The 15,560-nt window shown below is 42.9% G+C and overlaps 2 protein-coding genes across 2 annotated transcripts; both read left to right on the forward strand.

The window, feature by feature from the left end:
• The first annotated feature begins 885 nt into the window (after window positions 1-885).
• Window positions 886-8,811, forward strand: LOC118422236 (vesicular glutamate transporter 1-like). The gene is made up of 6 exons (XM_035829754.1): window positions 886-1,095; window positions 2,013-2,128; window positions 3,952-4,063; window positions 4,366-4,453; window positions 8,199-8,285; window positions 8,708-8,811. Exons 1-6 carry the CDS (start codon window positions 925-927, stop codon window positions 8,809-8,811), a joined length of 678 nt encoding a protein of 225 aa, XP_035685647.1. The 5' UTR covers window positions 886-924.
• Window positions 8,812-11,039: 2,228 nt separating this feature from the next.
• On the forward strand, window positions 11,040-14,311 carry LOC118422237 (vesicular glutamate transporter 2.2-like). Its single transcript, XM_035829755.1, has 5 exons — window positions 11,040-11,123; window positions 11,532-11,591; window positions 11,907-12,033; window positions 13,389-13,499; window positions 14,166-14,311. Exons 1-5 carry the CDS (start codon window positions 11,040-11,042, stop codon window positions 14,309-14,311), a joined length of 528 nt encoding a protein of 175 aa, XP_035685648.1.
• Window positions 14,312-15,560: the final 1,249 nt, after the last annotated feature.

Below are 15,560 nucleotides of genomic sequence, written 5' to 3' on the forward strand. Positions count from 1 at the left end.
AACATGAAATGATTCTATCCCCAGTAGAGAATGTCCATGATAAGCGAGGATTGGATCACATAATTTTAGTGTGATAACACTGTAGTTTCGCTTGATAACGCAATATTTTTCCTCATTTGCATGAAATAGCTATAGCAACAAACTTTTTTCATAGCCCCATACTATGTGGCTTATTCACAAAAAGTAGGAGCTTCTCATGGGCCGAGGGGAAGAAGCTACGGGGTAAGTTGTCTTATTATGTGTCAACCCAAGTCTCCGTAAAGCTAAGGACACAACCCGCCGTACGTGCAATTTGTCCGTACGTTTTTGGGCAGGCCACGCCCGCCACGTATTTCTGAAAACATTCGGGCTGTACAGGGCAGGCGCGTCGTCTGTACTGGCACAAACGGGGGGCGAACCCGCAGCCCGATGGCACAGAAAGTTTTGCCTGCACGTTTTACGGCGTCTCTGCGTGTTCCAAAATCCGTCGGATTCCCTACGAGTTCATACGGAGGCGGTACTTACCACTTACGGATCCCAAAATATTGCCTACGTTTTGGCACGTAGACAGCACGTATTTGCACGTATGGCGGGTTGTGCCCTTAGCTTAACGTCACAAACTTTCGCGGTGGATTAATGTACGCGAATTTTAAACCACCGCGAACATTTTTCCATGGCAGTAAGAGACCACAGTGCTAACGCGAAATTAAAACCAACCCATTTTCTCGCTACCGCAAATTTAAGTCTCCGCGAACTTAAATGCATTTACAGTATTCCCTCCTGTGATATTGTCGTAGTCGATTGTAAAACTTGCAAAGTAACAGTTACTCAGGTAACGAAAAAAAATTCAAAACCAAATTCCAAGGACTATAAAATTTCTTGAGTAACTGATTAATAGTTGGCTTCACTGATACCATTCCTTTCTAGAGGTTGAAAGTGAGCAGTATGGCAGATTCAGACATTTCTCCGGAGGCAATAACTGCATCGAAGAAAGTACTGTGTGCTCTACTCTTCACCGGGATTCTACTTCAGTACGCGGGGAGGACCAGTGTGTCTGTTGTCCTTTTGCAACTACAGGATTCAGCAGGCAACAACACAAACACCAATGTCTCCAAGGTTAGGTTTGGTAACGTAGTTAACCATTGTCTACCTGCTAACGTCTATCTGTTGTTTTCAAAGAATAGGGTTTTCAAGGATATCAAATTAAAGGGCAGTACAATATTTATAAAATCAAATGCAATACTTGCAATTTGTAGCCGCCGTCTATTGTCTCGATAAACCTAAATGGCCTATTTCTAAGAACAACGGATATAGGTTAGTCAGCGGATAAAGGTGGGGTAGCGTTAGATTTTTGTTGACTCACTATATTTTGCATAGTTACTAGGTTAATGCAAATGTTAGAAAATGTATTCTACCATTAAGTTCAATAATCATCAAAAGTTAAAATGATTTTGAATGTATGTTTTTTTCACTTACTATTTTCTGGTAATGGCCAAGAACATGCATGATAATTCACATGATTTAAAATATTCTGAAAGTATCACAAATTTGATGTTACGAGGGGTGATCAATAAGTCCTCGACCTCACCCAGAAACTATAAGCACAACCCAGATTTCTAAGCATAGATGTCAAGTACAAAGTCTTATATGAATGTGTACCAAAATTCAAATTAGTGTGATCATTACTTTGCAGGCGACACCCAGTAATGTTAGGTAAGGGAAAAGGGAAAAAAACGTGGACAATTGAACTGCAACCTGAGGTGTGCGGGTCATACGTCAACTTGCGCTGCTGGAAGTCAGACACTCGCTCCTTTTTGCTTGAAATAGGAAGAGAATCGTTATCAATTATTTTGACAATATTATGTTGTGCTTAGAAATCTGAGTTGTGCCTGTTATTTATGGGTGAGGCCGAGGACCTATTGATTACCCCTCGTAAAACCTTTGGGATGACAGACGTCAACTCAAATACACGCCAAAAACATAATTAACCGCGACTAGTTGCGTATTCTTTTTTTTTTTCTTTTTTGCGAAAGCCTAAGGCCGAGTACAGTCAGTTCGAAGTCGGAGTAATACTGAGTTCGGTCTATGCTGGTTTGCTGACCTCGAGTTTTACTGGTGGTTTCCTGGCCTATCGGTATAGTGCTATGAGGTAAGTTCCTTTGCCAAGCTCTAAGATTATTTCTTAAAACCAATCTTATGTACGGTTTTCAGTTAGTCCCGTGAATAGTTGGACAATATGGCTTAAAACGCTTACTCATTAGGCCACACTGACGAAACGAAATTTCATCATCATCATCATCATCGGTCGACGTGATCACACATGTTCGCACATGCTTACACACGACGGGGTTATACCGCCCCTTACGGGGTGACATACCCTTTCGCTGGCTAATTACAAGACGGGGATGCGCCAGGTCTCCCGTCAAATTTATGAATGACTTCCGCGCGCGCAGTAATTTTCGCCTGTTGAAACAAACGGCGATCTGTGACCCAATAGCTGCCCTGGGCAATCAGAATTTTATGTTTACCAGAGATCAGTTCTCCAGAATAAAGGAGCGCGTGGTCAGAGGATGGGGTCACAGCGCCCTTGTCCCCCTTTTAAAACAAGAATGACAATACAGTAAAACCTTCCCAAGACGACCACCCGGGGACAGGAAAAAAACGGTCGATTTGGACAGGTGGTCGCTGAGAAGAGTATCGACTCAAAACATGCCCGATGCAAAGTATAAATGGTTTCCGTTGTGTTTAATGTCAAATAGCAAGCACACTGCAAGCACGCAAAGAAGCGAGGTATTTTATTATAAGTACAACACGCACACTGTAAACTGTAAATTTAACCCCAAGCTTTCATCGAGCTTTTATTCGATACAGTGTTTTAAAGCTCAATATTTGTACACTAACGTTTTAGACAGTAAGGGAACTTTGATGCTGTCAGTTACCATACAAGCCTTTATGCGTCGCTGTGTTCTTGATCGCCGTATCTGAAATAACTACTACGGTGCACCTTCCTAATTCGATGCCCGGTACGTCCCGATAGCGTACTTACCCGCGAGTGAATGTACAGTACAGTTGGAAAAAGCACTCACACAGATCTTTCTTACTATATAGAAAGGTATGAGCCACACAGTTCACTTTATAATGATATAGATTTAAAAAAAAAAACTTCTGTAACAACTAAATTCGGATTTTCTTACAACGAAATTTCCTCATACATTACAGAAGACTGACCCACCCATTGACCGCCGCCATCTTTATTCTAAACATAACATCGTAATGGCAGTCAAAATCCGACGCAAACTGGCCGATTTCGGCACAAAATCGCGCTAGTTATCATCAAAATTAAAATCGATGAAAACCTCAATTTTGAAAATGAAGCGGTCGTTATAGGTCCCAATTTGGGCCGGTCGCAGTCGCGTTGGCCAGGTGGTCGTTGAGAAAGGTCGCTTAATGCTTACGTCAATGGGGAAAAAAATCGGGACCGAGAAAAAGCGGTCGAAATGGCCAGGTGGTCGCTGAGAAGAGGTGGTCGCTCGGGCAGGTTTGACTGTAGTACATTATTGACATGGCACCGATTGTCTGGTACGGTCCTACCAGAGATAAACACACATGTAAGTTTAGTTGTTGTTTTTTAAAATTTAGCGGCCTTTTTTCCCCTCGCGGATTGCGTAGTACTCTGGTCTCCAGAGGATTTCATTCATAAAGGTAAGTCATTGTGGCTATATAGTATACAAGCAACTGAATATAGTTTGGAAAAAATTACCAATTTTATTCAAGAACTGTAACAGTTTTATTTTTACTGTGTTATTGTTACCTGGATTTCTAGCCTTCACCGGCGTAGTTAAACGTATTTGAATTTGTATTTTAAAAAGACGGCGGAATGCGTGTCACTTTGTTATTTGATTATGGCTTAGATTTTGTAGGAATATTACCTTTATTTGCATGCGTTGATTTCTAAGATTGCTGTTCATTCAGGGTGCTCTTGATGTCAGTCGGCATCAGCTCCGTTGTCCACTGTGTCGCCCCTGTTGCGTTTCAACGCTTTGAGACTGCGGTTACTCAACGTGTTCTGGCAGGTCTGGCAGAGGTAAGAAAGGACCCGCGTATGTATAGGTATTAAATAATTACATTTGTTAACCGAAAGACATAGATTTATATATTCCCATCATCTAAACCCAGATGTTCACAACTGTTGACAATGAAGGACATTGTCCACTTGTATAATAAAGATATTTGTATAGCTCAGCATTATCGTAATACGTTGTTCCTCCTTAGAGACATGCGTGTGTTTTCTCAGGTATTAAGGGCAAAAATTGGTTAAACTAATGAATTAAGATATAATATTAAATGATTTGTCATAGTTGCAACTATTTTCCTTTCTTGCTACAGGGTTTATCCGAACCTGCAGTTTATGGTGTTCTCGGTGAATACATGCTACCAAGGCAAAGCGCAAGAGTTGCTCCATACGTCTTTGCAGGTCAGACAATTGTTCTGGGCAAACATTGCACTTGTGTACCTTAACTAGCAGGGTTCGTGGGAGGGCTTCTTTTTTTCCTTGACATCTTTTTAATTTGAAACATTTTGACAAGGACGAACAGGCCGAAGTATGAACAACAGGTTCGTATTTACAGTAAGATAGATGGATACGCGATGACGTTTTTGTGTCCGTTTGTCATCTTCTTCAGGAGCTACCCGTCACTGCTAGCATGCTAACAATGCGGTCCCAAAAGTTAACTATGTCCACCTAGTTTGGCCGAGTCAAGGTGACAGACGATCATCGAAATGGCTGTATGTTAGCAAAACACAGTATTTTCCGCGACGTTTGGAATTAAAGACGTAGGGGTAAAAAGTTGTGCGGTCGAAATCTGAAGTGTCTGTAAACACTGCAACGTGACAGACAGCGGTATGAACTTCGCTATATCATCTGTCCTTTTCATCCTGCCGGACGATCAGTTCACGTGGACTCTGTGGTGTGCGACTAGACCGGCCCGACTCCTGCACATTCTGCCGCAGGTTGAGCACGTGAAGGCACTTGTTGTGCATGGATTCTGTCTCTTTTGCTTTCTAGTAGCTTCCTTCGTCTCCAGGTCGTTTTCAAGTTTCTTGGCACCTTGGTGGAGTTTGTGCCGCCATGCAGTGCGGTCTTGGGCTAGATGCTCCCAGTCAGAACCAATGTTGAAGAGTTTCAGGTCGCGCCTGCAGACATCCACAAAACGGAGCTTTGGGCGCCCCCTGTCACGTTTGCCATCTGCTAGCTGACCGTACAGTGTTTGGTGTGGTAGACGTGATGGATCCATGCGGGAGACATGACCCAACCATCGCAGCCTGCGTTGTTTCAGGATTGGGTACAGGGTTGTAGTGCCGCATCTTTTGAGGATCTCCCGGTTTGGGACTTTGTCTGACCAAGTGACCCCACAAATTTTGCGGAGACACCGGAGGTGAAAGCTGTTGAGTTTCCTTTCGACGTTGGCGTGTGATGCCCAGGCTTCACTGCTATAAAGGAGAGCAGACAGTACGCAGGACAGATAAATACGCACCTTGGTGTGGATCGTGAGATACTTGTTATCCCAAGCGCGACATTTTAGCTTCCCGAAGAGGTTGGCTGCCTGACCGATTCGTGTGTCAACTTCACGGTTTAGACTTCCAGAAGAAGAGGCAGTGGATCCAAGGTAGCGGAATTCCTCAACCGTCTTGATGGGAGTCTCATTTATGGTGATGTGCGGAGGGGGTGCATTGGTGGAGAATGCAACCGTCTTCTTAACGCTCACTGTCTGACCAAACTTGCCGCAGGTGTCGTTGAGAGCATCGCACATACATTGTAGTTCTGCTTCTCTGTGGGAACACAATGCGGCGTCATCGGCAAACATGAGTTCACGTAGTAACACTGTGATGGATCTTGTCTTCGCCCTGAGTCGGGCAATGTTGAAGAGACCTCCATCACTTCTGGTGCTAACAGCGATGCCTCCAGGAAGTGGAAAGGCAATCCGTAGAAGGGTGGATAGGAAGATGCCAAACAGAGTTGGCGCCAGTACACATCCTTGCTTTACCCCGCAGTTTACAGTGAATGGTTGGGATAAATCACCTTCAAAGTCTACACTGGCTAGCATCCCATCATGGAAAGCCTTGATGAACGCCAAGAGTTTGGGAGGACAGCCGACCTTACCTCGACTGACTGCTCCCCTGAAAGACCGCGAGGGCAACATCCTGTTGGAGAAGTCTGACCAACTAAAACGCTGGGTTGACCACTTTAGCTCCCTGTACAGCGACCCTGTACCGTTTGACAACTCTGTGCTCGACGCCATAGAACAACTCCCTGAAATGGCATACCTCGATGAGGATCCCACCATGCAGGAACTTGAGAGCGCCCTGAAGGTCTTGAAAAGCGGAAAGGCCCCTGGGAGTGATGGCATACCTCCAGAACTTCTCAAGCTCAACGTCCCCGTCTTAAAAGATCTTTTGCTTGACCTGCTGCTCTCGTGTTGGCACAAAGGTCATGTCCCACAGGATCTGAAAGACGCAAAGCTGGTGACCCTTTTTAAGAACAAAGGGTCCAGACAAGACTGCGACAATTACAGAGCCATAGCCCTGCTCAGCCTAGTCGGTAAGCTCTTTGCCCGGGTTATCCTGAAGAGATTACAGGTACTTGCTGAAAGAATTTATCCTGAATCTCAATGCGGTTTCCGAAAGGATCGGTCCACCATCGACATGATTTTCACCTTTCGCCTGCTCCAGGAAAAATGCATCGAGCAAAACAGACCATTGTTGGCTGTGTTTGTAGACCTATGAAAAGCTTTTGACGCTGTCAGCCGCGAAGGCTTGTACCTGGTTCTAAGTAAGGTCGGCTGTCCTCCCAAACTCTTGGCGTTCATCAAGGTATGTGGCAGTATAATAAGTCGGCTTTCAGATCTTATATACGAGATCCTGATGTTTGTTCATTTGTTGTATCAATGCGCGTGACCTTTACAGCTGACTGCCTCGGTTTAGTTAATTGAAGTGCATGGGCCCACATTACTCCATTTAAAAGATTTGCTTTTCAGTTACTTTGTAGGTTATACCCTTGACTTCAACATATCAGTTTACTTTGCCCATTTCCATCTGTCAATTATTGATCATTTTCCACCCGGTCTTACTGGCCTTGGAATAGGTAAGGCAAAATTTGATTTAATCCATCTGGTTTGAACTTTCTCCCTGTGGCTTTTCATTTTTTTTGTTATTATTTAAAAAAAAAGGCATCGACGCTAGTCCACCTTTATTCGCGGGCTATTTTACATATTATGTTCCTTTCAAAAGCAGGGTATGTACTTGGTTATGTAAAGCTGACGGGCGGTCTACTTCTTTTAATGAATGGAATATTTCACATATACAATTTGAAGCAACTGCCCACGGTTCAGATTATAACCTTAGAGCTGCACTATGTAAAATAAGGACAATACAAAAGGTTGATTTTCCTACCATTTTTTACATGGTAAGTTGAATCAACGTTAACCCTATAGCATCGAATACAAATATTCGGGGGGGGGGCATAATATTGCACCATGCAATCATATTTAAAAACTGTGATCTTTCAAGGGAAACATGTCCACATATTACAGATAACTGTCGTGTGTCACTAACTGCCCAATGGGGTGCCTGAGGACAATTTCACCATACTTATCTTTAAAGCAAAATCGTTGCAAGATTTCTTGCAGTTTTAGGGGAATGTAACCTCAGCTTGTTGATACACTTCAATGTAAGTCCATTATTATATCCTATTCTGAAGTGATATGATGGTTGTTTAAAAAACGAAGGTCTTGATTGTTCTTGTTTCTAGCTAGTTTGGTGTGTGACTAACTGATTACCCTACCCTTAGAGGGGCTACTGGTGTCCAGGATGTTGTTGTTTATAAACAGGAAGGTCTAGTCTGTGATGGTGTTTCTAAATCAGCGAACCTTGACAACAGCGCATCGACAACAGGAATATGAAATCATGATCCAAATATGCAAAAAGCATTGTATAGCATTCGCAGTAATATGTCGTTATCGAGAATATTTTCAATTTTGGGGTCAAATTCTTAATGTCCCTTTGAAAAAAGGTAATATAGCAAACGAAAAATGCATATCTAATTTTTAGTGGTGCGTTGCAAAGTTTCCTTTGCGGCGTCTTTTATATATATATATATATATAGTTAATGTGTCAAGGGAATCTTTTTTTTTTTACTTTTATATTGTTTTGCTGTTGTTAAGGCATCTATCTCGGCCAGTTCGTTGGACTCATCTCGACAGGCTTCATAACGCAAAGGCTGTCCTGGCAGGTGACATTCTACGTATTTGGTAAGTACAATTTCGCAAATGTTAGGGGCAATAGTATATGATTATATTGATGACATCATCAATCGTTGCCAGTAAACAAAAAAATGTAAATCGTACAAGGCAACTGCTAAGGGCTATGTCACATTTCCTACCGGGGGCCTGGCTGGGCTGTTTGCGGAAACAAAAATTGAAATTTATGCAAATGAATATGCACAAGGCATGTTGTTGAAGTATTTTTGGTCCGTGTTTTTGTTGTCTTTTATATCGTATATTTTTTTGTTCCCCAAACTGACCGGCCGGGTCCCTTTGTGGAAAAGTAACGTTAGCTTAAAAGAGCCATGTCTGCATTAGATTGAAAAATAGCATATAGGAAAACGTAAACTCATTGTCATAGAATTCCGATGTCAATTCCAAGGTCAAAAGATGTGACTTACTTGATACAGCTAGGTTGTACTGCAAGCCACAACTTGCAAGGCAGCTGACTTCCAGCAGTCTTCGGGGGTTTCGCCCCTTGTATCAGGACCCCCTCAGGCTGGCGGGGCGGTGACGGTGGCCAATCCATCACCAGTTGTGGCTCAAATCTTCCAAGTTCCTTCGTTTCGTTTCAACAACAGCCATCTCGATGCTGCCTCGGCAGGTTCTTAGTCACCTGTTTCCTCTTCTTTCCTTTGATACCTAGTGTTACCAGCATCCTCCACATTGACTGGCTCACAAAACCTCTGCAGCCCACCTCCACGGGGAAGCACCAGGCCTTCCACCGCTTCTCAGTACAGATTTGTCTCAGGTTGCTATATCTTTCAGCTTTTCTCTCGAACGCTTCTTCCATTCTGTCTTCCAATGGCACTGTGAGTTCTATCATTACAACCTGTCTGGTCTTGGCTGACCAGATCACTACGTCTGGCCTAGGATTTGTCAGTGCTATTTCCTCAGGGAAGATTAGCTTTCTGTCGAGGTCCACCTGCAGGACCCAGTCACCCGCTGTGGGCAAGATTCCTAGTCCATCGTCTGATGCTCTCTTTCCCCTCCTTTGTCCTTTCCCTCCTTCCTTCACAAAGTCCACAAATCTCAGACTCTGCTTCCTTCCGCTCATCTGTGCCCTTTTCTCTTCTAGTGTGGCTGCCAACACTGTCGTGCCTCCATCTGTATCTCCCCTGGCCTAGGGCTATGGCACATCCTGTAAGCAGGTGACTCAATGTCCCTTTCTTCCCACACAGCACACACTTCTCCTCACTCTCCTTGCCCCATCTCTTCAGGTTTGCTGGGGTGGGCAAGAGATCATACACAGACTTCAGCAGGAACTGTGTCCTCAGCGGTTCCCAGGACCAGAGCTCCTTCCGGGTCACCTTCCTCTCTATGGCCTGTTACCATCATACCTAGGCTCCCTGTACTCCCTGGCTAACTGCCTGAGCCCTCCTCTGATCTTCTACTTGCCGTCTGATCTCACTCTGAATCATCTTTCTCCTTAGCATGGGCTCAGCATCCTTCCATCTCTGGGTTGTTGTCGACCCTGTTCCAAGGCCTAGCCTACCCTGGGCCACCACTCCCACTATCTCTTTGTGCCTCAACCTACTTCGCTGGCGCCTTCTGCTGCCTCTGCTGCTGACCACTTCCTTCCTGATCTCAGAGTGATCCCCGCATCTCTCACTATCTTATCTTTAATGCTCTCCAGGGTTGTCTGCGCTCATACTTTTGCCACCTTGTACTCTTCCAGTGCTGAGGTCAGGGGTAGTTGTGGTACTATACAACCCCACACTCGTGGTGTCGATTCAAATTCTGACCAATCAGAAGGAGCGATACACACAGGACTCTGTCCAATCAGAATGAGAGATACATGAGTAGCACAGAGCAAGGAGGAAAGATCAGACCCCGGAGGGAGAAATGATCATGAATACAGTACAGTAGAAGTCGGCAATGTTCGAATATTTTCTTAGGAAATTTTGGATTCAAATATGTAATCTCCCTGTGTGCCAAAGAATAAATGTGAATTTTTAGAAATTCTACAAATTCACACGTGTTTTACCAACTGATAAAACCACATCGCTCACGGTGGTTTCATTCGGTGGTTATAGCAAAGGACCAGGCGTTATCATAGCCTCCATAGCAGGCTTTCTGGGGCCTTTTTTGGCTCTGGCGTTTTCTGGTTGCCGGCCTCCGGAGGCCGGCAATCAGAAAACGCCAGCAATCAGCGACCGAGTACAAATAGAAATGGCCAGCAAAAGTGTATTATGAGCCAGAAAAAGGCTCCAGAAAGCCTGCTATGGAGGCTAGCGTTATCACACCATATACACCTTGACGCGGGTCATTAACCATTAAGTGTTTGTCCTTTATCCTTACGTTTTCCCGGTCTTTGTATACACAGGTTGCCTGGGGATTGTATGGACGGCCTGTTCACTTGGGCTGGCGGCAACAGGTTTTGCAAAAAAGCGTGAAAAGAGCGAATCGGCTGGACAGGACAAGGGCGAGATCACAAACATGGTAGGGGCTAGAGGACTGTTTATGGTTATATATATATATATATATATATATATATATATATATATATATATATATATATATATATATGCTCACTCGGTGGCATATTATGATATGGTATAGCAGAACTTCCACTTACCCTGGCTGCCGCTGCGCCACGCGATCTCACGCTAATGAAGTAGTACCTAATAACATAACGTAGAAAATCGGATGGCTACTGAGGAGTTATGATCCTTTTTGTCCCTACAGAAAAGCGTTCCATTTAGTCGTATCTTCACGTCTGGTGCTGTTTGGGCCTCAATGATGTTAAATACAGTGGCTTACGTCTGGGACCCCAACCTGCTTCCACTCTACTTCAACCAAAGCTTTAAGACAAAGGTTGAACTGGTGAGAATCATAAATACTTCTTGTATTTTCTTAACAACATTCTTTAAAATACTTAAAACGTATAGTTCTATTCTATAGTTATCCATGAACCCCTGCAGTTTTAGGACAAAAAACTACGAAAAAAGAAAACAATGTTACATATGATACCATTATGAGTCACATGACTACAAAATCAATAGTATTTTCTTCGACTGCCTCATCTCTAAGTAAATAGTATCCAATATCTTGTGATGGCAAAATTCTACCATTTGAAATTTAAACGTGGACCTTTCCATAGCCGCTCTCGAAGGCCGTCTTCACCAAGCAAATGAAAAATATTCAAAAATTTCAGAGACTGACGACTGCTAAACAAATTTGTGATTACAAACTTTAAGACTATTTTCGATAGCCATACTGCCCTAACAACAGACCAGCTATGGGACTGATGATGATGATGGTGGTGCTGATAATGATTATGATGGTGATGTGGTAATGATTATGATCATGATAGACTACTGTAAATGCATTTAAGTTAGCGGGGATTTAATTTTGCGGTAGCGGGAAAATGGACTTTTCGCGGTGGTTTTAATTTCGCGGTAGCACAATGCACTGTAGTCTCTTACTGTTATGGAAAAATGTTCGCGGTGGTTTTGAATTCGCGGTGAAGCGGCCGCCGCGAAAACCGCGAACATTATTCCACCGCGAACATTTCTGCATTTACAGTATTTGGCTAAAAGTAGGCATTACAATTACATTTTTTTAATGTTACTTAGTACCTTATGGTTCATTTGTTTCTTACCTCAGACGGGAGTTCTAGCCGGAATTCCAATACTAGCATTTGGAGCTTTAGAGCCGGTGTTCGCTCTGTTTGGAAACCTCCTCGGCAACTATGTTACAACGACTGCCGCGCGAAAAGCCATGGCTGTCACCGGTATGCTTTACATGCTGTTTCTCTCGGTGTATGTTAGCGTAGGGTTATTTCTGGGATAGGTGGTATGAACAAGAATGAGAAAACATGTCGTATGGTAAAGCGACATGTTACATATGATATTCCACATTTACATTGTAATGCGAACGTTGCAGTTGTTGATAGTTGTCATTCACAATTCATAATTATGATGCATAATCATGGAAGTTAATTCGTGTTCGTTGTCACCATAGCACATTATCGTATAGCCAGATGGAGTTGGCCAATCAGAGGCCCCCATTTCCTATAGGTTATCAGTCCGTAACTTCAAAAGTATGCAGTTACCTATCAGTAAGTGTGCAGTTATCAGAATAACTGCACACTTACCTACCAGTACAGATATGACAGGGGGGTGGCTTCCTCTATTAACATCGTTAGTGCGCGTTTCATTGTTTAAAGAAAACGTTTACCATCTTAGAAAAACATTAGATTACTTACAATATGTAAAACAATAAAAACTATTTTAATTAATGTCCAATTTAAACTGAAAATTAAAAATTGAATTGTTTGCATAATAGTCCCCCCTTCAAGTTGAACGATCTGCAGATCATTCCTCCCGGAGAAGGAATGATCATGAATACAGTACAGTAGAATTTTGAAAAGACTTGGCATGCAAAGACGGCAATGTTTTGAATATTTTCTGAGGAAATTTTGGATTCCAAATACAATATGTAATCGCCCTATGTACCAAATTGAAAGAAAAAATGTAAATTTCTAGAAATTCTACAAAGGCATTCACACGTATAGTAACAAGGGATCTTTGCGTCATACAGGAGTTTGCAAGTTTGTGTAGGCTATATGATAATAGTGTTAATGACCCGCCTGTTCCTCGGTGTATATGGTGTGATAACGCCTGCTCCTTTGCTATAACCACCTCATAAAACCACCTCGTTCGCTTCGCTCACTCGGTGGTTTCATTCGGTGGTTAAAGCAAAGGACCAGGCAAAGGAACAGACCATATACACCTCGGGGCGGGTCATTAACACTTAAATATTAAACTTTTTTCCATCACAGTGGTCCAAAATGACAGTCGCCTTATTCATGATCAGTAATATAATCACTTCCGAACGTAATCTCGCGAGAGTAACACGTTACCCTATCGATACGTGATATTTCCTCCACGTGACGTCAGCAATTCGCAAAAAAAGTGCCAGGAAGTTTATACTTTCTACCACCACGTTTATACCACCCATCGGCAACGCAAAACTCTTACTCTACATAAACGTAGAAGCTCCCTGTCATGTCTTCGGAAGTCTCTCAACACATTTTCAGTGAACCACCGAATCAAACCATTTCATCTATCTATTTGATATCTACAGCTTGTCTATGCGTATCTGGATGCCTTTTTGTGGCGGCCTTTACCTCCAACTCTGCCGTGGCAGCATGTTTCGTCGCTGTAGGCTACGGATGTTCCGCAGCCAGGGCAGCGGGTATGTTCTTTTCATTGTGTTTTTTTTTTTTTGCATTGCAGATTGGTGCTATTATGTGGCGTAACTGCAGGATGTTTGACCGAGAAGTCAGAGGACTTGGGTTCAAATTCTATCATGTTAGTGATCTTGTGCTCTTCATATGTCCACTGATCTTATACCCTTGGCAGTGCCATTGTGCATGGTAAAAGATAGTGAGAGGAAAGGGTTGGGGTCCGCCTTTCAATACTGTGCCCAATACACAGTGGATAACACCCCCCCTGCCCCGCGGCCTTGAAAACGGCCATGAATCTACTACAGCTACTTTTTTTTTCAATTTCGGATGAGGCCCCTTAGAACCTTACTGTGGCTGCCGAGATTTTTGTCCATGATCAAATAAAATCCTCATTTAAAGTATGTGACAAAGCAGAAACTCTACAAGGCTGTAAGCAGGAAAATTCAATTCTAAACATGGCAGCCAGTGCACGCCCACCAGTTTCATGTCCCGGTTACGATGTCCGCCTCCTTTCATTGCGAAACAACCTGTAAACTCTATGAACACGGTATCCCCATTTTACGTTATTACCGAAATACGCCCGAATGCAGCCCACGTTCGTGTGTTGAAACGACAAAAATCAACAAAACATTTGAAAATCTTTAGTGAGTCACGGTTTTCTTTGTCGTCTACAGTTGCTGATGCCAACGCCTTTGACATCGCGCCCCGGTACGCCAGCGTGATATCTGGGATCTGCCGAGTCTTTTGTCGTACCGTCGGCCTAACCTTCCCACTGTTGGTGGCAACACTCACAAAGAATAAGGCATGTAACGTTATTTGACATTTGTTTTACCTATATTCGTTACTTTTGAAACGGGTAATCCTATTGACGGAGATATGATATGGAATCTTTTGGTCTTAAAGTTGCAATTCGTAAGGTCAAGGTCTTACCGATTACATTTAGCATATCTGTTCAATTCCCCGTTTTTTAAAGAAAGAAATATACTTACTTACACAATGAATGAAACTCAAATAGCTTTATGAGAAACAATCATTCAGATCTTTTCATAATTGAGGTAATCAACATTAGTCCGAGATGGTATAAAGCTAACATTACTGCATAAGTGTTTTTCAAATACAAAAACATGTACATAACTCTAAGAGTAAGAATAAACAACATTATTGTTACAGTACTTGAAATGTTTCAGAAACAACGATTTAAACCGCGAAATTACAAAGGATGCAAACAGCTGTAAAGTCAATGTTTACCAATTCATTTTTGAAATTCAAAATAACGACAAAGATTTGAATTTTACAGACGTTTCAGGAATGGTCCCAAGTAGTCCTGATGAATGCCTGCATGTTTGTGGCGACCGCCATCTGCTTTGGAGTCTTCGGGAGCGGGATGGAGCAATCTTGGGCCGCGGTGCCGCAAGGTCAGAATGGCGACGGAATCCAACAGGGTGGTAGTATCAACGGTGAACATGAAGATGAGATACGACCGCTAGTCCTCAAATGACAAGACGAAGACTGTTTTTTGGCATTCCCTGGTCTTGGGGAGACCCCCCCCCTCCCTTTATCAGGCTCTGAACTTTGCTGACAGTTTGAAGGCCCTGATACAACATAACGCCCGAGCTCTTGGTTTTATGTTTGCAGCAACTATCTGGGGTCTTTTTTCTGTGTCTAACAATGTTTTCTTGCACAGTGGGAGGTCAGGACAGGATCAAAATTTGCATGTCAAAATTTGCAAATCTCTTTCTGCTGTTTCCTGTAATTGCTGTGGCCAGACGGGTGGAGAAAACTTACTTATTTTTGGAAACGGCCGAAAATTGATGCGCGGGCAGATGGCATCCATATAATAATCGAATCAACATGACCTTATCTTTAATTATATTAAACAGGTGGTAATGTGCCTGGTAGCGTTTTAGTAGTATAGTGGTGCTTTTCGTTAATTTGCTGCACGATTTCAAAGTTATAGAAGTATTGAATACTTTTTTTATTTTATTCTTACTACATAGCTCATATTTAGGAATGAGGGACAAGACTGTGGGTTTGAAATTAAGACAAATATAAAATAGAAGAATGGATTC

Source organism: Branchiostoma floridae, chromosome 9 (assembly GCF_000003815.2).
Source record: "Branchiostoma floridae strain S238N-H82 chromosome 9, Bfl_VNyyK, whole genome shotgun sequence".
NCBI classification, from domain to species: domain Eukaryota; kingdom Metazoa; phylum Chordata; class Leptocardii; order Amphioxiformes; family Branchiostomatidae; genus Branchiostoma; species Branchiostoma floridae.

Bases quoted from the DNA above. Each gene is read 5' to 3' on its own strand.
- LOC118422236 (XM_035829754.1), top strand. From the start codon at position 925: ATGGCAGATTCAGACATTTCTCCGGAGGCAATAACTGCATCGAAGAAA. The intron at 1,096-2,012 runs GTTAGGTTTGGT...TTTTTGCGAAAG, and splicing joins CAAACACCAATGTCTCCAAG to CCTAAGGCCGAGTACAGTCA. The intron at 2,129-3,951 runs GTAAGTTCCTTT...CTGTTCATTCAG, and splicing joins TATCGGTATAGTGCTATGAG to GGTGCTCTTGATGTCAGTCG.
- LOC118422237 (XM_035829755.1), top strand. From the start codon at position 11,040: ATGTTAAATACAGTGGCTTACGTCTGGGACCCCAACCTGCTTCCACTC. The intron at 11,592-11,906 runs GTAATGATTATG...TTCTTACCTCAG, and splicing joins ATGATTATGATGGTGATGTG to ACGGGAGTTCTAGCCGGAAT. The intron at 12,034-13,388 runs GTATGCTTTACA...TGATATCTACAG, and splicing joins AAAAGCCATGGCTGTCACCG to CTTGTCTATGCGTATCTGGA.